At 37.5% G+C, this 20,907-nt stretch overlaps 1 protein-coding gene across 2 annotated transcripts in view; it reads right to left on the reverse strand.

Moving 5' to 3' along the window:
• LOC112115852 (DENN domain-containing protein 1B) overlaps nucleotides 1-20,907 on the reverse strand; it is a 266,079-nt gene that overhangs the window by 11,330 nt on the left and 233,842 nt on the right. Inside the window, exons 16-19 of one of the 2 annotated variants that reach the window (XM_024213050.3) lie at nucleotides 18,564-18,604; nucleotides 17,580-17,648; nucleotides 14,707-14,763; nucleotides 13,749-13,859 (exon numbers count right to left, since the gene is read on the reverse strand). In XM_024213050.3, coding sequence (XP_024068818.1) covers nucleotides 13,749-13,859; nucleotides 14,707-14,763; nucleotides 17,580-17,648; nucleotides 18,564-18,604 — 278 coding nt within the window. Of the gene's footprint in view, nucleotides 1-13,748; nucleotides 13,860-14,706; nucleotides 14,764-17,579; nucleotides 17,649-18,563; nucleotides 18,605-20,907 lie in introns of those variants that run through there. The other variant, XR_002908855.2, reaches the window with a different exon arrangement.

Below are 20,907 nucleotides of genomic sequence, written 5' to 3' on the forward strand. Positions count from 1 at the left end.
GGGAGCATAAGCTTTCGTGGGTAAGAACCTCACTTCTTCAGATGCAACCTCACTTCTTCTTGCATCTGAAGAAGTGAGGTTCTTACCCACGAAAGCTTATGCTCCCAATACTTCTGTTAGTCTTAAAGGTGCCACAGGACCCTCTGTTGCTTTTTACAGATTCAGACTAACACGGCTACCCCTCTGATACATGAACTAGAGCATTGTTCTACATAAACACCAACACAGTGTCTACAATACTTTTTCTTCTCCATGAGTGTCTCTGGGTATATACATTGCAGGTTACCACAAATATGTTTTTCTTCAAGACTGAATGACAAGAAATGTTTTAATTTATGCAGCTAAATTTTGTAGTACTTTTTTCATGGATCTTAGTCTTTTCCACACTGCTTTACCACAGAGAGGAAACATATGGCCCTTAATGACTTACCAGTTGATAACATAAGAATGGGTCCGACCATACTGGGTCCATCTTCTAGCCTATTATCTTGTCTCCCAAAAGTGGCCAATGCCAGATGCTTCAAAGGGAATGAACAGAACAGGACAATCATCAAGAGATCCATCCCCTGTTGTTCAGTCCCAGCCTCTGGCAGTCAGAGGCTAGGGACACCCAAGAGCATGGGATTGCATCCCTGACCATCTCGGCTAACAGCCACCGAGGGATCTAACCTCCATGAACTTATCTAATTTATTTTAACCTAGTTATAGACTTGGCCTTCACAGCATCCCCTGGCAATGTGTTCCACAGACTGACTGTGTGTTGTGTGAATTACTGCCTTTTGTTTGTTTTAAGCCTGCTGCCCATTAACCTCATCGGGTGACTCCTGGCTTTTGTGTTATGTGATGGGGTAAATAACACTTCCCTATTCTCTTTTCCCCCACACCATTCATGATTTTATACACCTCTATCATATCCCACCCCCGTCATCTCTTTTCCAAGCTGAACAGTCTCAATGTTCCATACCTCTAATAATTTTTATTGCCCTCGCTGTACCTTTTTCTATTTCTAATATACCTTTTCTGAAAAGGTATTACTTATTACTGAGTTTTCTATTTTTAAGGGTGAAATCAGGCAAAGAACCCAGACTAAACTTTACAATGGAACCAATATTTAAGCGTGGAACAGAATACTGTACAGTCAATATCTAATGAAACAGTGGACTGCTGACTCGTCAGTGACTAATGCTACTGAAAGTATCTTTTGAAACATATCGTCTTTATGGCTAGCAGCAGTGACACTCAGTTGTCTAAACATTTATCTGTGTTTATCCATTAAAATACCTTGATTCCATAGTATTGGGAATGAATTAATTCTCAATGGAGATTCCCACTGATGTGTCAATTCCAGATAAATTTCTCATTTAATACAAATTGAGGCCTCAATTCTGCAAGTGGCTCTGCAGAGTCCGGTTCTGTAGACACATCAGATTTAGTTGTTGCAACCATAAATCATCTCAGCGATGAAACAAGAAGTCTTCAAGAGAAGAAGGGCTATTCCAAAATGAAGAATTCATTCCATTTTTTTAAAAATGCTTACCAAAAATACAAATAAAAAAAGCAACTGCAACAGGCTTTTTATATGGAAGCATTAATTCCATCAACAGAATAAAATCCCATGGGATTATACTGACTGGCTCCTAGAAACAAACAGTACAAATAGTTTCAAAGAGTGAATGCGTCAGGTTAAAAAAAAAAAAAAAAGGTATGTCTTTGGAAAATAGGAACTGAACAAGCTGATTAGAACTGGCATACGCCACAGGGCTTAACAGTTACCCTTGCCTGGGCTCTTTTGAGAGGTCTTCTGAAACTATTATGGTTTGCCATTACTCTGCACATTAGTGGATACCAGCTGCAATAGCATAGTATACGAAGGCAGAGTATGACACAACATATGCCGATGAAGTAAATAAAAATGAGAGACATTTCTGCCTTTCCCCTTGACTTTCACTCTCTCTTTGGAGATGGATTTTTGAATTTTTATGGGTGTGGTATTATAGGAGGAAATATTTTTTTTTACATCCAATTGGTGAATGCTAACATAAATAAAATGAGATGTACATAAAAATATTTAAAATCTTGATTAAAAATTTAAAAGAAAGAAATATACTATAGGCACATTTCCAGGACTAAACAAGCATATTCACAATCATTTAAGGTACCATGAAATAGCCACTGAGACAAAATACAACATATGTTTTTGAATAGATGACTTTCCTCTCAGAGTTGCAATAAAAATGACTAGGAGGGAGGAGTATGTCCAGACTGCTTTGCAAAAAAGAAAAAATTCTCTTAATAAATTCTAAATGGAGAGCCATAAATCTTTTTCAAAGCTCCACTAGATGAAGTGACATAGTATGTGCACCTGCAAAAGCTGTCAAAGTCATTTAAGAAAACCTTCCATTACTGATGAACCCTGCTGTTTGGAGTTATTTAAGCTTTTAATTTCTGTCTTTTCTGCATTTTGAAGTGTGCACACTTTTTATACCATTTCATAAAAAAAGGGACAGACCTTTGTTTCCTTCCTGATCAGAGTTCTAATAAACAGACCTCTTAAATTCATTACCAGAAAAAAACAAGATCGTAACCCTCCTTTCTTGCTGCACCAAAACTTTATAAAGACTTAATAAACTGTTGTCATAATTTGCTTTATAAAGCAAGTAAAACTTCCTACAATTACTAAACTCATATGGCTCCTTCCAGTTGGTACTGTTTATATAATAAATTTAATAATAAAATCTTCATAAAATTTATATATATATATATATACACACACACACACACACACACACGTTTCATGCAGTCTACATTTTTCTTATTTTACTTATAAGAGTAAAGTGAAGGTTTCTCTGATAGATATCCTCACCTCTTCTGGCTCACACAAATTATTAACTATGTTATCTTTTCCTTCCTATCTGTGAAATATAGTGTAAATTCCACAAAGAAACAATTTAAGAAATGATCAGTTGGTGGCCTTCATAAGCCACTTCATTGAACCACCCCGTCAAGCTTAACTGGCCTGTACAGAAGCTATGGGAAAGAAGCAATTGTAGCCAGTGCGGGGATGAGTTCAGAGACCCATCTTCAACCCCCAGACGGCATCCTGGTGCCTGATGATGTCACTATAGCATGGGCCATTCACCTATCCTGGAGCCTCTATGGAGCACTGGAATTGGTGGGCTGGTGACATATCTGTGATGCTGTTGCTTCTTCCCTACTGTCAAGACATGTTTCCTTTCATCATTAATATATGTTATTTTAATAAGATTATGACTGCTTAGCCATAATTTTCACAACTCTGTCTTCTCTGGTCTTTGCTTTTTTGGAAAACCTCCATCTTTACAAGGTTTGCTGTCTAGAGGACTGAGGTGGATGCTGGCAACTGTGAATAAAGCGAAGGTTATAGCAGCAACTATAAATATGGACAGAACCAAATAAAATGAGGAAAGTTACAAAAGGAAAAAAAGTTCTCTTACATATGATAGTGGTTTCATAAACTTGCTATGATGGCCCCAAAATCTCAAATATGTAGGAGAAATACATAAATACTAAAGGATTTAAAAGTTAAATTGTTACATTTTTGATTGGGCATGAAAGCCAAATCTTTGAAATGTCAGTTTTTTTATTTAATACTGCAACTTTCAGGATCATAACTTTCAGATAATGAGTCCTTATTAATCAGTACGAACACAGGAAGTTTGATAAGGCTACTGCCATTAATTGTCCTCAATGTGTGAAACAAATAAGCTTTTGAAAAATGGCAGCTCAAATATAGTTTCACTTTTACTGACTATTCAATATATCAACATTTAAAGTTTTCAACTGTGTTTAAAATAAAATATGTGAAGTAAAGTTTCCTTCTGGTTTAAGATATGAAAGTTACTCATTTAATATGAGAAAGCTAGATAAGGAAAACTCAATCATCAGAAATTCTATTTCTCACAGTCCCCTCCTTCTCCCATCCTATCCAGCAACAAGAATTACAGACAGAAGCAAGGAGGCAAAAAATCAGTTAGTTCAGGGTACTATGTAAGCACTAATCCACCCACTCCTTTCCAGTTAGATACTTCCAGGCTATAGTAAAGGACAATGAGATCATAGGGAAAATACTTTTAGTTACACTCAAGGGCAGACTAGAATGATGCAGGAAATGGGAGGAAAAGAGAAGACTATGACAAATGGGATTACAGTTGAGTAAATTTTCCCTCGTTCAGTATTCCTCTTCCCCATTATACCAAGCAACCACATTTACAGACAAATGATGTCATAAGAAGTGAGCCACGGCAGTTACGCTTACTTGACAATTGTGCTCAGAGCACCTAATAGCCAATACATTTCAGTAGGCAAGGACTGATCCAACTGGAAATGGCAGTTGGGAGGAGATGAACAAATGGTCATGTATCATGTACTTCTGCTCTGAGAGTCTGGAACAGTCCACACTGGCCTCATACAAAATGGCATTTGGCTGTTTGCCCTGGACATAAATTAGTAGGATATAGTTTTTAATCTGCCAAAACTCTGTAGTTTTGGTACCTTTTGCCACTTGTTACCATCACAAACAGGAAACTTCTAAAACTATGAGTGCAAGATAGAAAATGACTTCAAAACTGCAGGGAAAGACTCTTTCTCTGCTGCAGCAAATACAGATAAGGATACAACCTAAGTAAACCAATAGGTTCGTTAACATACAACTCTGAATTAATCCCCAGAACAAACTCAGTGGGAAAGTCAGTGAACTGTCTGGTTTTGAAAGACGCAAACCACCAAAGGAGAAATAATCAGTGAATTTAATTCCCCACTCTCTGTGGGATATCTTGACAGCAACTGAAATGCTACCTTAAGAGAACCTTACTTATAATTTCAGGGATAGGTCTCTCAAAGTTTGAATGTGGTTCCATGAACCACGGGAAATTTGAAAACTACTTGCTGGTATTTAGGAATCTGTGAGGGAAGGGAATAAAGATGCTTTGGGGGATAATGATGAGAATCAATTTTTCTACTTTTAATGGGGCTATGAATAGTTCAGAAGGCTGAAGGATGGACCTGGAGAGAATCAATTTAAAGCAGATGTAAAGGTCTTACAGACCTTTCTTGAAATCAGTCAGAATTAAAACAATACTAGACTGGGAGCTGTAGCCCAGATATTAACAAACCTCCTGAAAAACATGAGGACACAGGTTCCATTTCCAGGGATGATTACTGTTATAGTTAATAGAGGCTCATGTTAAACTAGTTCTCTGTGATGATGTCCTTCCCTTAAAGGTAAACTACTCACCCAAGTAGAGCAAGGAATTAAATAGAGAGAAGGATGTGTGTGTGCCAGGGAATGCGGGTGACAGGAGAGTGAAACTGGTATGTGTGTAGGGAAACACGGGGAAGAAGACGAAATTTGGAGATGCAGAGGTCAGGAGGTTGGGGAACCCGGGATGTACAATCTAGCTGTTTTGTGCTGCTCTGATGATACAAAACAGCTGTAAACCCAGCTTAAATGGCCAGAACACTCAGGTTGCTTTGCACTGCTACTAAGTAGGGTGAAGCAGCCAGAACATATCAGTTAATCTGATCCTAAAATGTTAAAATAAAGAAAAATTGATTTCAGGTTGATACACCATATCTTCAAATCATTAGAAATATTACATTGTAACATTCTCTTTGGGATTTCTGTTAATAGTTCATATACAAAATTATTGCTGTTTTAAAAAAGGGGAAATTACCAGACCAAAAGCTATGTGAAAATAGAGCTAAGGTTAAGAGTAATTTGGAGTAAAAGAGATTACAGGGATGTTGTAATGATTCCCAGAAAAGCATTATACATTCAGAGCCCCAGAGCCAAAGAGACCCTGTCACCTCTGCTGGCTAGAATGTGGGAGGAGGAAGATAGCCTATCAGCACCAAGCTCCCTCCATGGGGAGAAGGGCATCAATCCCAGAGTGGGAATAACTCTTCCAGAAGGGTCATTGCCATGAGAAGCTGGGCAACACCCTGATGGTGGGCATAGATTTCATCCAGTATACATAAGCCCAAATTGGGAAGCATGGAGGCTCTGAAAACAAAGAGGGCTGATATGCTGGTAGTTTTGGCATTGATAATATTACCAACCCCAAACATACAAAAGTCATGATTTTTGGGGCCCAATGTTTACAATTGGCTTAAAAATCATGAGGGTTGGTTTTTTACCAAAATAATAGATGTTGGATTCTTTTTATTTCCCTTCTGATTTTTGAAGCCTGCTGAGGCTTCACGTTTTCACACAACCATGAGGACTAGAAACTTTTTTAAAAATGAAAACTGAGATTCCATGAGCTAAGGCTTTAGGAACAGACCCAAATAAGACTCAAAATAAAACCAGAAGAGTTGGCAATATTGCATCAGCTGCAACCCTGTCACGCAGACCTACAGGCTCTGTTAGAGCCTATCCGGGTGAGGAACTCTCAGACTGACTGTGCAATCTAAGAAGCTAATCTATGTTGCGGGGAAATGGAGTTGAGCCTTAGGTGTGATTCCATCATCATCTCAGTTCAGAATCCATGATCAGAAGATTTAATCATGAGGAGGAAATCTTCCTGCTAGTTCCATTTACATTTATCCCTTCCAGCTGCCAACTCTACTAGCTGTAAGATCTCGACAGGAAAGGATTTTTCCTGTTGCTCTTCTTCTCCCTGCTTTTTCCATCAGCCAAACTCATTGTCCTATACCTGAATCACTTCTTTTTTCATTGCTTCCCTCTAACGTACAGGAGGTTAGAGACCAGACAGAAGGGGAGCTGAAGCTGGAGACATAAGGCTGCTCTCTCCATGCTTCTAGGTCAGGAGGCAAAATTAAGTTGGAAAGGAAGCAGATGGATTGGTGTCTTGAATTGACAGAACTTTTGTCTCCTTCCTTCTGCTAGGTGGAGCCATAACACTATCTGTAACTGCTGTTCTTAGGTAGGATGCGAGAAGAGGGATGCATGGCAAATAAAAGTAAGATATAAATATCAATGTAATTTATCTTGATTAGTAGTCTACTCCTAGTTACTTCACTTAATTATCAAATATTGAAGAGCTTCTTCTGATTCTCCACAGCATACTCAGCACAATAGTGTTTCTCTTTCAGAACCTTAAAAGAATCCTTTGTTTGTGCAACACTAAGGTTGTTTTTGTGACAGACTCGCAGCTGAACTGCCTTTTCATTCATTAGTTCCAGAACTAAAATAGATTGCATATGTCAAAAGAATCCACCTGCCAAGCTTTCAATTTCTAGATTTCTCATTTGGATAAAGCTGAGGCAGTATGTGTTGGTGCCTTGGTCCTGAAAAGGCCAACTACTCATCTAAATGCCACAAAGGCCAGCAAGAGCTTCTGGACCAGCTTCCAGGCCCTCCCTTTTTTTGTTTGGAAACTTGATGACAGAGATGGTTCTCAAGTATGGTTTTTCACTGGGGAGGCCAAACCAAAGAAGGGCAGATGTCTTCTATAGAATAAAATGAAACATGAGAGTATAAGTCAATAATGAGTAAAGGAGAAACTTGCACCAGTAATGCAGCTAGTACCATAAGATTTCTTTCTGTTTTGTTAAGATCTTAACAGAAAAAAAAAAAAAGAATGGGCTAAGAACAGAAGAGAAACAATCAGAGATAAAAATAAAAAGCTTTATAATATCTGCATTGTCTCCTTTTTGTTTTAAATACATCAATTTGCTAAATAAATCACTGAAACAAGGTAGTCCCCCTTCAATATTTTTTCATAATTAATCTCAAGAGTATGGTTATGCCACAAAATATTTTAAGTAAATTAAGGAAACAGATTGTTACTGTTCAGAAAGTACATCTACAAATAATAAAGATTGTTCTGTTTGAAGGACATGGATATGACAAACATCTATAAGTCTGCATACTCTTTTAGATAAGAATTCTATTGAGATAATGGTTACTGTTTTGTTTCTAAAAGATCTTTTGATATAAAGAGCAAGCATTCACCATATGACACTGGGTACATATAGGCTTGTAGTATATGGGAAGATATCAGGACCACCAGAGGGCACTCTCGTAATTTATAATTTGAATTTTTTGCTGTCTAGGTTTTTCATTTTTAATTAAAAGAAAAGCTGAACAATTTGCAGAATGAAGAGATCTTACTTGACATACAAAGACAAAAAACTGTCCCCGTAAATTAAAAGAAAACTAAAATTGCTTGCAATATTTTCAAATTATGCCCTCTTTTGTTCAAAATATATAATTTACCAATTGACCGAAGTTTATCGCAGAACATATTTTATAGGAAAAGTTTCCCTAAAGATGAAGTACACTATTAAATTACAAATTCAAAACTGCTAATTGTTACTGCATATGACATCTGTCAATTGTAATATTTTATCTACATTACTTTAATTATTCAATGAGGATTAAAGCTACCCAAGATCCATGTAGGATTTTCAGTAGATATGAGGCATGTGGACAGAAGCTATTATTCTGTGTTTCCCAAATGTGATCCCAAACATTCCAGCTGAATCCAAATACAATAGAAAGCATGGAACCACAACTTTTATATTTTTTAAATTATGAAGATGTTCGATTCGTGTTTAATAATGGGACTTGTGTCTCCCTCTTTTGCAGTATTTATATTCAGCAGCACTCCAATGGCCCAATTTTGCTCCAATCTCCTCTTCTCCCATTTCCTTTCTATTCCCACCATGACCTGCCATAATCACCTTTTGCCAGGTTGGGAGGGTAGTCAGGTACTGGAGGCTCTTTGCAGCTAATATTTGTGTCATTTCTTTGCTAGCCATTGGAGGTGGTATTGATGTATGGGGCATTCGGTATTCTCCTGAAGATGCTGAATGCTGCCTCCTCCTCTGAGACTTGCAATAGCTGTTGAGGAGGAGCCAAAGTACACATTCTATCACTTGAACTGTGTGTGTTCTATTCATTATGCTATATTTATACTAAGTATCTGAAAGTCACATCTATGTTCTGCTTTAAAAAGAAAAGAGAAAGAATACTTTTATTTGGTCAATTCACTTATGTTTGGGGAAAGCAAGATAAAAGGTTTAATCTGAACTGGTTTTAGTTACACTTGTTACATAAAGAGGTTTCAATTATAAACGAGATTTTTAAAACACTATATTTAAAATACTGCATAGTCATGACAAGTAGTTCACCTAGTTGCTTTGATATATGTGTAAGTAAAGTAGCAGGGACACATTGGGATTCCCAGTAAATCCACACTTACAATCCAAATGCCCTATTTTTTATTATGGCTACAAGTTACTGCATGCCTATAAGTCTTACGTCTATTTCCTTTGAGACAAGGGTGCATTGGTAGCTTATTAATTATAAAATGAGCTCATAGTTGTTACATAGTACTCTGCAAATCTGCTAGCATGTTTTATAAGCCACTGAATACATAAGGACTATTTAAACCCAGCAATGTTCCCTTTTAAATAAGCCACCAATCACTTGGGATAATGGTTACATATGGTAAAATTACATAGATCATATTCATGAAAACAAACAGATCTTCCTGGTATTCCTCCTTTTTTCTTACTGAAACTCTTTTTTTTTTTTTTGTAGTATTTTAAGCAGTATGGTAGAAACATGGTTGTGTCTGTGTACACTCCCCCGCCCCCACCCCGAAATCTGCACTGCATCAATGCATGTAAAGAAAAGGAATTAAAATGAATTATGAAAAACTGAGTTCTCAGTAGTTTAATTCATGTATTACCAAAAAAATGTTGGTAAATAGTAAAAACAGTGTAATTTGCTAATAATATGTGGCAAAATAATGTAAACATGGGCTGAAACAATCTCATGTTTTGCTTTAGTTTGTCGTTCAAAACATTTAACTCGAAATTTCTCATACTATCTCATGTACCTTGTCTACTTAGAATACAGAAAATATCAGAGAAATGCTATTAGTTCAAGGCATGAAACAGTTAACAGTAGTGTACATGCCAAGGTTTTAATAAGGCTTAACAATAAAAAGCTTCAATCCTCTACTTTCACTAGATTTTGTTGTTGTGGTTTTCCCTTGCTTAGGGCAATCCATCTGTTAATGTTGACTTGCAATACAGCTAAGCTCCCGCACACACAAAAAGCCCAGAATAGCTAACCTAAGCAAGAGTGGGCTCAAACATATATGAGAGAGAGAGAACAATTTTTCTAACACTATCTTAGGCTAAGTTGAATTGTGTTTTTTTTTGTTTTGTTTTTTGTTTTGCTTTCCTTGGGAAAGATTTCCCAAATGCTAATTAAAGGAAACCAATATAAACACTATAGTTTGTGATAACAGATTTAATTATTTATCCTCTGATTAAGCTTCAGCAGCTCTTTTACATATCATAATTCATTCTGATTTTTTTTAAAGTCTATTTTTTTTTTAAAACAACCACAAGGGCAATGATAAAGATTAGTAAATATTCATTGTTAAAAATGGCTCTGCATTGTGACCAGTGCCGGTATTCTCACTGGGCCAAACTGGCCTTGTTTTCAATAAAACCAGAGAAGAATCCTTTCCCTTGAGCCCTGTTAGGCTGAGGCTGCAGTTGGAACTGTCATCTTCACACAAAAGCAAAGGGGTTGGGTTTTACAAACGCAAAGCCTAATTGGAAGATCTTCATGGCTGTACCCTTGACATTTATTTAAGCCTCATCAACAAAACAGGAAATAACCGTACTAATTAGTAGACCAGCATACAAACTACTATTTGTTGGGGTAAAAAGCAGATTCACATTCTATTGTACAAAATCTCCTGGTAATGAAACAGTCATTAAACTGATCTCTAGAATCAAGAGAACTTCAGCATCATACACTATTTTATAAAGTATTTTTTTTAAATTATAAACAATATTTTTGAATTAATTTCAAATGACTAATTTGACATTTATGGTTTACTGGAAAGCAGCAATGGGGAAATAAAAACTCCCATCAATAGGCCTGACATGAAACAGAAAGTGTAACATTAAATTCTTTATGTTGCAGTACTTTAAAATGACTTACTGTGAGATGGTTGATAATGGGGATGGAGGAGTGGGGGTGTGGGTGAAGCCCTCATTGTCTTGAGGTAAGAAGACTTAAAAATCTACACTGTCTGGGATTTTAGAAGTATTCTCATAGTTGATTTTTCAATGAACCAACCTTTATCCATTATTTAAAATGTATATTTAAATGCATAAGCTACTGTGTGACCATTAGCACTATCTTATTTTTCAGTGACTACAGTGAGATGACAGTGAGCAGCGCCATTTTAGAAACCTGGACAAAAAGATTAATCAGCAGGAAGGAAAGCTCCAGACAAAGCTCTACAATTATGAAGTGTAGCAATGAATGCAATTCATTTGCTTTTAATAATAATATTAATAATAATAAGTAATATAATTTATATAGATGCAAGCTCTCAAAGCCAGCAGTTAGTTCAATGGATCTTGCATTATTGTTAGCTGATGCTAAGAGCCTCCATGTTTAAAAACAGCACCAATTATAACATGTAGGACAGCCTGAGACTCCATATAGATAATGATGTTTTGGAACCACAAAGCCCAGTTTGCATTTTTTGGAACTGTAGAAGACCAAACTTCTTGGTCTGTGATTACAGCTTGTTGTTTCCTGCCTACTGAGTGCATGTGACATTCAGGGTAGAGGATGGGGTGGGGACATGGGTCATGCTGCTCTCTCAGCTCGGCAAAGATATGGACCCATTAGTAACAGAGCTTGTCTTGTAAACAACCCCCCGCTTTTTAAAGAGCATTAAGATTTTCCTTGCTCTATATAGGACAAAAAAAATCTCAGCTGTTCTGACCTGATACACTGTATCATTCTGAAAGAAGTGTATGCTGTTTCACAAATAAAAAGTTGGCTAGTTGTCAGAAAAGATGTACTAAATCTCAGTATTATACGATTGTATGAATGAAAAATCATATAAATGTTTAAGTATTCTACAATAACAGTCCTTCAGAAGAAACATTAGTATCTAATAATAAAATTTACTTTGGTACAATTTATTGATGTTGACTCCAGTACTAAAATTAAACAGTTAAAGTGGAACAGCAGACAGACCTGACCATGAAGTAAATTAATAAGCTAACAGTTTTTCTATATGTGCAGCATTTAAAAGCATCTGAATGTGCAGACACATATTTTAGCTATATTTGTGTTGTACATTTGCATAAAAGTTTAAGTGAACATATAAACAGATTTGGGTATGTGTTTCTACAGTGTACTGAAAAAAGCAGTGTTATGCGACACAGATGTGGTTAAAGAAAAAGTTTCTGTATATTAGAATGACAGTTACCAATTAAAAATAAATATCAATCTCTGTTATAAATACTACATTTTTAAAATTCTAAATGTATCTGCATATCTTCTTTCTCAACAGTCAAGGCAGGAAATTTAAACTATACAAGGTTCTTGAAAGAAAGGACGCACTGTGTTAGTCTATGTGAAAATACAATGACAGCACACACTTGCCGACTTTAGTATTACTGTATTTAAAAAGAAACCCGAAAAACATGTTACAGAAGAGAATCCACCTGCATAATTAAAATAGATCTGCCTACATTATTTATACCACTGGAACCAATGGCCTCAGTATTACCATACATTTTCTAACATTCTACTGAGCATGTCATTAATCTACCCTAATTGTATATTAGTTTCCACAAACACTTTCTATTTTATCAGTCAAAACACCTGAATGCATGGGCTTACAAAATTAGAATTTTATCATAACATTATTATTATATATAAAGTAAAATAGTGTCAATAGTCCGGTAAATTCAACTGTCAATTCGAAGACCTACAGTACACACTTCTTATCTAAGGAAGAAACATTTGTGGTATCGAAAGCAGGAGTTTGTATATATTATTAAAAATATATATTCTTATTCAAAAGAGATCACAAAACCCCGAGACTGTTTATTACTCTGTATAGAATAAAGCAATAATTCAAATAGAATTTGGGCATTCGGGAATTAGTACTGGGCTAAAACCGAGATATTACACCTGTTATAGAGAACCAGACCCATTAAAGGAACTGAGAACAGAAAAACAAGACATCTGACACAGTGTTAGCTAATTGACTTAGTAGTAAATTCACTATATGATAATCAGCTTGAGCAAGGTCTGAATTAAAGGCATGCCCTCTCTCAAAATCAACTGGCTTTAGGTAAAGTATTAACACATACCACTGTATTTTAGGGTTGTAAAAAGACAGTTTATCAGTGAAAAGCGGCTTGGGCATACGTGAATATACCAGAATTCCTTTATTCAAAAACTAATATTCATGCTTGATCTGATATGTATGTTTTATGCCTATGAAATTATTTATCTAATGGGAGTCCATAAAAGATACATACTACTAAGTAAACTTTTCAATAGATCACACCTTCAATATTCCTAGCATTTATCTGTTTTGTACTCTTTGTACTTTTAAACAGTATTTATTAAATAATTTTAAATATTTGTTTGAAAATATAGTCCTATATCTAAGGATCAATTGTGATTTCTTTTCCTGGAGATGTACACCTGGCAACCTCATCTCCCTGCTGAATTTCCTATTTTTTCCCCTCCAGGAGGATGATATATGATAAGCCATTCTCTCAACTCTCAAAACAGCATATTATGCAAGCAGTATTATTGTGAATACTACTTATCATATTTCCTGAATACAGATAGTAATAAAGGTATTTACCATAATATTTTAACACATTACTGTAACAGGAAAACAGTTTCCCCCCATATTTTAAGAAAGTGATAGCAAAGGTTTCAGGTGACTTACCTGGGCAAGTCTTCGTTTTTCTGAGTTTCCTCTTTTCTGATTGTGTAAGGTGTACACTGGCGCACACTGTAGTACACCAGAGCTACAAGTTCCATATTCTTCATCACTCTCCTACACAACAGAATAGATTTAAAATCTCATGTTTACAATATTTATCTACATATCCTATGTATACATAGAGTACTAAAAATAATTTTGTTAATACAGATCATTTGTTACTAAATATTTGTCATAAGATCATATCTATTAACAAAATGAAATACAGCATTGCAGAAAGTTAATAGTTATCAAATGCCACAGAGTGAAGTTTTCAAATTAAGCTTTTAGAATGTATATAAAACAATTTAAATCCATTAATGTTTATGAAATTTTTTTTAAACTTTATATTTGAGAAAAGTATAAAATAACATTGAAGTTAGTTCCCCCTTCTCACAAGGATAATCATAAGTGAAGAAATAAAACTCATTAGGAAAACTGTCCTTAAATGCCTAAATCAAGCTTCATTCTGATATTTCTATGTTACTTTTCAAAGTTGAAATGTTTCTCTATTTTAAAACATTAACATTGTGCTCGGATCTTATGAATCCAAAACAGACAACTACACCTTCTGAATTACATTGTACTGCAAGACTATCCTGTCTTAAATTCTCAGCTTGAAGCAAAGGCTTCAATTGTGATATCAAAGCAATCAACTTTATGAAAACATACATCCTGTTAACGTATCTTTGAAGATCTCTGTTGTTCTATGATAAAATATGCAAACAATAAAGAGATTATTCAGTGGATGCATAGAATGACAGATAGTTGCCAGAGGGCTCGTTATGAAAAATGTATTGTTGAACAAAGGGCTAAGCATATTTCAAAAGTCATTAAAAACACAAATCTCATGTGATTTGTAAAGTATAAGCTTCAAACTGATACAAGAAGCAAGGTAAGAAAGTAAAATTGTATTACATACCTTGTGTTTTAACTTACTCCTCACTTCTTTCATTCCCTGCTTTGCATGACTTTTTGCCTAGAAAATTAAAACAAAAGGACTTAACTGGTGGTGCAAGAGATAGGCTTTGTTCAAAGAATATGCTTCATAAGGCCTACTTAATGAGAAATATTTTTTTAAATTTTATGTGATATAAGGATAATAATCTCTATCACTAATTTCACCTGGGCTGTATCAGTTAGCTATACTATGCTAATAGCAGTCAGTTAATAAGAGTTGTGCATACATGCCAATGTTGTGAAAACACACTAATTTTGCAAATGTATCCTCACCTATTGCTAAAAATGAACCATCCTACTGGTCTCTAGTGTCCATCCCTTTATTTGAGATGGTCCTTTAAATTTGAAGTAGTATTTTAATAGCAACTCATGTTGGAAAACTGTTAAGATTTTCAAGCTCACTGCTATAGTGTTCCAGTCTGGTAACTTGCAAGGCAACATCAATCTTAAAAGAAATGAAGTGGTTTTATATGCAGATGGAGAATTTCTCCAGCGTTGCTGAACAGCGTAGTGCTGATAGTTAGGGGGAAACTGTGTGCATTAAAATAGGCAGCCAAGTCCCATGATTGTTCATGACAATAATTTGCACAGAAAATGGACCCAAGGGCATCCTTCTATTTAGAGATGAATTACCATTCTAGATGACAAGTAATTATATTCTAAATTTTCTACATTTTATTTTTGATAGAAAAAATGCTAACCTGGTCTTAAGAGAAATAGGAAAGTTTTCCTTACATGAACCGCGTTAGATTCAAGTTAACTTTTAGAACCAATTTTCAAAAGTAGCCTTGAAAATTATGCCTATGACTTTTCACATTTAAGGGCGATATATGAAAAACTTCAGACTCTACCCATGAAAATCAGTGACACACACATCTTAATTATTGATTTGGCACCCAGGGAGATGTAGTTTGTGGGGAGAGTTATGAGTGTTTCCATATACAGATGCCCACTGACCTACGCAATTGTTCCATTCCGGAAAGCCTTGTGTAACTCGAATTTTGTGTAAATTGGAAACGTATACCCATACGTTACGCAAAAATTTCCGCACTTGAAAATCCTATTTCTGGCTTACGGAACCTTTTCTGTAAGTGCGAATTTGCGTAAGTCATGTCTTGCGTAACCTGGGGAGCGTCTGTACAACAACTTGGGATAGTTTTGATGGCCAGATTAGGGAACTTTTGAAAATGTGACCCTTAAATCATAAGCTCAGTAGCTCAATAACAAGGCAACAGGGTGCCATGTAGTAGATGCATGCATGTATGGAAGGGGAAAGGGCAAGAGAGGACATATAGGCCTGCTCCTGCACCTTGATCTATGCCTGACCATGCACAGATTCCCACTGAAATTAATAAGGCTTCTTACACACAAGGAGTCTGCTGATACAGAAAGTTGTAGGATCAGGGACATAATGGGCAAAATGGGTAGCTGGGAGGAAATCATGAAACCTCATCTAAGCTCATGAAAAATAGAGGAGGAGAATAATTTCCTGCTAGCCTGTTAATGAACCATTTTTAAATTATAAATGAGTGGGTGGTTATACAGTACCTTTAATTTATTTACCTGTTTCTTTCCTCATGACTTTTGTAAGAGTTTGAATTGATGTATAATTAAAAATTCTCTTTTTAAGTTTTATTTAAAATCTACTAGCATCACACTGTAGCACTGATTTATTCAGAACTACTTACTATGCATCAATCTAAAGAGCCCTTGGAAAAGCCAAAAGAAAGGCAGAGAAGATTCTTCCCCTGTGTGCTTTGAACCCAATCTTAAAATACTTATTGTGTCATTTCTTACAAACTACCACATTGTTTCTATACCCTGGATAATATAATGTAATTCACATTCTTTATGATCTAGGGATATTTAAAGATCATTTAAAAACTGGACTGCTTGTCAAACTGAAGACATAAAACTAGTTAAACAGCGTGTGGCAAGCTGGGGTGTAAATCTTCACTGCACTAGCCTGCTGCGCACTGCCAGTGTGGACCCTGCTACCATGCACTAAAAGTTCCCTAGAACACTTTGATCCTATTCCTGTTTCAAAGCGGGGTAGATCAAAATGCATCAGGTAACTTTTACATGCAGGTTCATGTAGACAGTTAGCATGTGACATGCTAGAGCGGTACAGATTTACACCCCAGCTTCATCTAGATGAGCTGTAAATCAAGGGCCAAGAGTGCAAGTCCATAACTTTTTGAATTAGTGCTATTTTATTAACACCATAACAATAAGTTTAAAAGATGCTCATACCCAGATAAGTAATAGTTTGCTTATGGTGGAAGTTTTGGACTGCAATTGTTCCTTGCACACAATATAAATGCTTCCCAACCCACTCTGGATAGGGTACCACTCAGTGTCAAAGTGGATTCCTTAGGGACATATTGTTATTTACACAAAGACTCCTTTACACCACCTAGAACTGTACACAACATTTATACTGACTTTTAATTTACACTGCCAGGGAGGAGTAAAGGGGCCTTAGTATACTACTAAGTAGTAATGAGATTTAGTATTTTCAGAGTCCATATTTTAAGATCATCAGTTAAGTAGAGGTTTTCAGCTGTATTTCAAATATGTAATAGGTATTCAAATAAGCATCTACTGTATATTTTGAATGAAGCCAAAAATAGCATACTGAACCACTTAAAACAGTAACATAGAGTGGTTATTGTTCCCTCACAAGATAGGAATAAAAGATGAAAACAATTTCTTAGGCTGTAATGTTTTTCTGTAATACATATTGGAACTATACAGCTTTTTCAGTTTTTGACAATAACTGGAGATTGTAGGTGGTTTCTGTAATTTTTTATGCACAGATTGTGTTGATCTTACAAATTTGTATGCTGTCTTCACAGCAGGGCTGGCTTTGGTCATAGCTGTGTTGATTAGTGCACCTCCTTTCTGAAACATACAAAAGCATATTTTAATAACCCTTATAACAAAGATTAAGTTAAGACAATAGCAAGAAAAATAAATGACAGGCTGACATAAAATAAAGTAGGAAACTAGTAGCCCTCTTTTTAAATTAGGAAAAATTTCCACAGCTGCATTCTATCTACAACCTGCTGTCTACATCTACACAAGGGTTACAGTATGTCATTATCATGGCTGACACATATTTATCAATGCATTCTAACATAATGACGTATTCTCATACCCATGCATGAACTGTTACCACATTACATGTAATATTGGAAGCTTTCCTTGGCTTATTCATGTATATATTGTATCATTTAAAAAAAACTATTTCTATCACATTGAGGTAATCATGTCTTATTTAATCACAAGAGTTTTGTCTAAAGTACTATATTTTACTAATCCTCCCTAGTAACAATGTTGTGCAACAAAGGTCCTCTGTTAGTCAGACTATGTAAAAACATTATTAACCAAACTGCTGTTTACTAGAAGTGATAAAATTCCTATCAAATCCTAGTACCACACCTAACTCACAGTTATGGAATGTAACACAATACAGTGTACAGAAAAATCCTTGGCTAGATGAACAGAAAAACATTCTGTGCTTTTCAAAATTTGGCATTTATTTTGTGCATGAGACATTTTCTCATTTTTAAACTAATATAAAAATATTGTCATGACAAAGACACTAGTTTATAAAAAAAATATTTAGGTAAAAATAACTTCCTTACTAGTGTAATATGCTTTCTCTGTTACATTAATACAAGGAACACTACACAAATTTAGAGAATGCGGCTAATTGACCATATAAAGTTAAATATCCTTTTAAAGCTCGATGTTCAGTATGCTGACTTTTCCAAAAATAAACAAACTAGTCAAATAAAAATAAAATTGTTATACCTTTACTGTATGCACCCACTGCTGATAAGATCTTGAATTTCCTGAGATGTGAAGGTAAAATAAAATAAAATGGTCAGAAACACATTCAACACATTTTTGGGTGTTCCTGCCCTCTCCACAATACATTTTGTATTAAAAAAAAAAATCCCATAGATTGTTAAACTTGAGTTTGAATCTTCCAATACTGTGAAGAAGGGAAATCCATGTACACAAAAAGCAAAACTGGGGTTTCCCTATTATGAACCCCTCATTTTCTTTCCAACAGTGCTTCTTTTTCACCATACCCAATTGTTTTCTCTGAAGAAAACTGCTAACTCTGATTCAAGTATGAAGAGAAAGACAGTTACCTGTTCCGTAACTGGCATTCTTCGAGATGTGTTGCTCCTGTCTATTCCACAGTAGGGGTGCGTGCTTGCCACGTGCACCGGTGCCGGAAGTTTTTCCCTTAGCAGCATCCGTAGTGGGGGAGCACCGCTGCGACCCCTGGAGTGGCGCCAACATATCGCGCTATAAAGGGGGCTGCGTGCTCCCCCCACCCTCAGTTCCTTCTTGCCAGACAACTCCGACAGAGGGGAAGGAGGGTGGGATGTGGAATAGACAGGAGCAACACATCTCGAAGAACGCCAGTTATGGAACAGGTAACTGTCCTTTCTTCTTCGAGTGATTGCTCCTGTGTATTCCACAGTAGGTGACTCCAAGCTATACCTAACGCAGGTGGGTAGGAGTTCTAAATGATAAAGGTTAAGGGTTACCCGGGCAGAGCACCGCCCTACCAAACCCGGCGTCGTCCCTTGCTTGGGAGACGATCGCATAGTGCGATGCAAAAGTATGGACAGAGGACCAGGTAGCAGCCCTGCAGATGTCCTGAATAGGGACATGAGCCACATAGGCCGCAGACGAGGCCTGGGCTCTCGTCGAATGCGCCTTAACAATAGGAAGCGGGGGAAGCCCAGCCAGGACATAACACTTGTGCGTATGCACGAGGTGATCCAGTGGGAAATCCGCTGGGTGGAAACCGGTTGCCCTCTCATGTGCTCGGCCGTAGCAATGAAAAAAGCTGAGAGGATGCCCGAAATGGCCTTGTTCGATCTAAGTAAAAGGCCAGCGCCCTACGCACATATAGCATATGAGGAACGCCGCCTACACTGGAGGAATGGGGCTTAGGACACAAGACTGGCAGGAAAATGTCCTGGTCCATATGAAACCAGGAAGTCCGGGTGCAGGCGAAGCTGTACCTTCCCCTTATGGAAGACAATGTACGGGGGTTCCGAGGTGAGCGCCCTAAGCTCCGAAATCCTGCGGGCTGAGGTGATAGCCACCAAAAACGCCACTTTCTCAGACAAGCGGGACCAGGAACAAGTGGCCAAGGGCTCAAAGGGAGGTCCTGTGAGGCGTGACAGAACCAGGTTCAGGTCCCAAGGGGGAACCGGGGGTCTAGTATAAGGGAACGCTCTGTCCAAACCCTTTAAAAACCTGGAAGTCATGTGGTGGGAGAACACTGACTGTCCCGCCACTGGAGGGTGGAAGACCGAAATGGACGCCAGGTGCACCCTGATAGAGGAGGGGGCTAGCCCTTGGGTCCTAAGGGACAGGAGGTAGTCCAGGACCAGCTGGAGCGGAACAGACGCGGGGCAGGAACCTCTCTCCCTCACCCATGAGGAGAACCGATACCACTTAGGCTACGTCTTCACTACCCACCTGAATCGGCAGGTAGAAATCGATCTCTCGGGGATTGAATTATCGCGTCTCGTTGGGATGTGACAATCGATCCCCGAATCGACGCTTGTACTCCACCAGCACAGGTAGGAGTAAGCGCTGTCGACGGGGGAGCCGCGGAGGTCAATTTGCCGCCGTCCTCACAGCGGGGTAAGATACGGCTCGGATACGTCAAATTCAGCTACACTATTGGTGTAGCTGAATTTGCGTATCTTAAATCGACCCCCCCGTAGTGAAGACATAGCCTTAGCCAGGTAGATCCTCCGTGTGGACGGCTTCCTGCTTTCGAGCAGGACCCGTCTAACGGCCTCGGTACACCTCCCCTCCTCCGCATCTAGCCACGGAGCAGCCACGCTGTCAGGTGGAGCGGGGCCAGGTTGGGATGGAGGAGACGACCTCCCTCCTGGGAGAGGAGGTCTGGGCGGAGCGGCAGCCTGCGGGGGGCGGGTGGGGGGCGCCAAGAATTGCAGTAGGGTTCTGTACCAATGTTGACAGGCCCAATCCGGGGCTATCAGGATAACTCTTGCCCCATCTGACTTCACCTTCTGTAGGACCCTGCCTATGAGGGGGAAGGGCGGGAAGGCGTACATCAGGGGCCCCGACCAATCAAGCAGGAACGAGTCCGTCA

The sequence above is a fragment of the Terrapene carolina genome, unplaced genomic scaffold (assembly GCF_002925995.2).
Source record: "Terrapene carolina triunguis isolate 2854851 unplaced genomic scaffold, T_m_triunguis-2.0 Scaffold210, whole genome shotgun sequence".
NCBI classification, from domain to species: domain Eukaryota; kingdom Metazoa; phylum Chordata; order Testudines; family Emydidae; genus Terrapene; species Terrapene triunguis.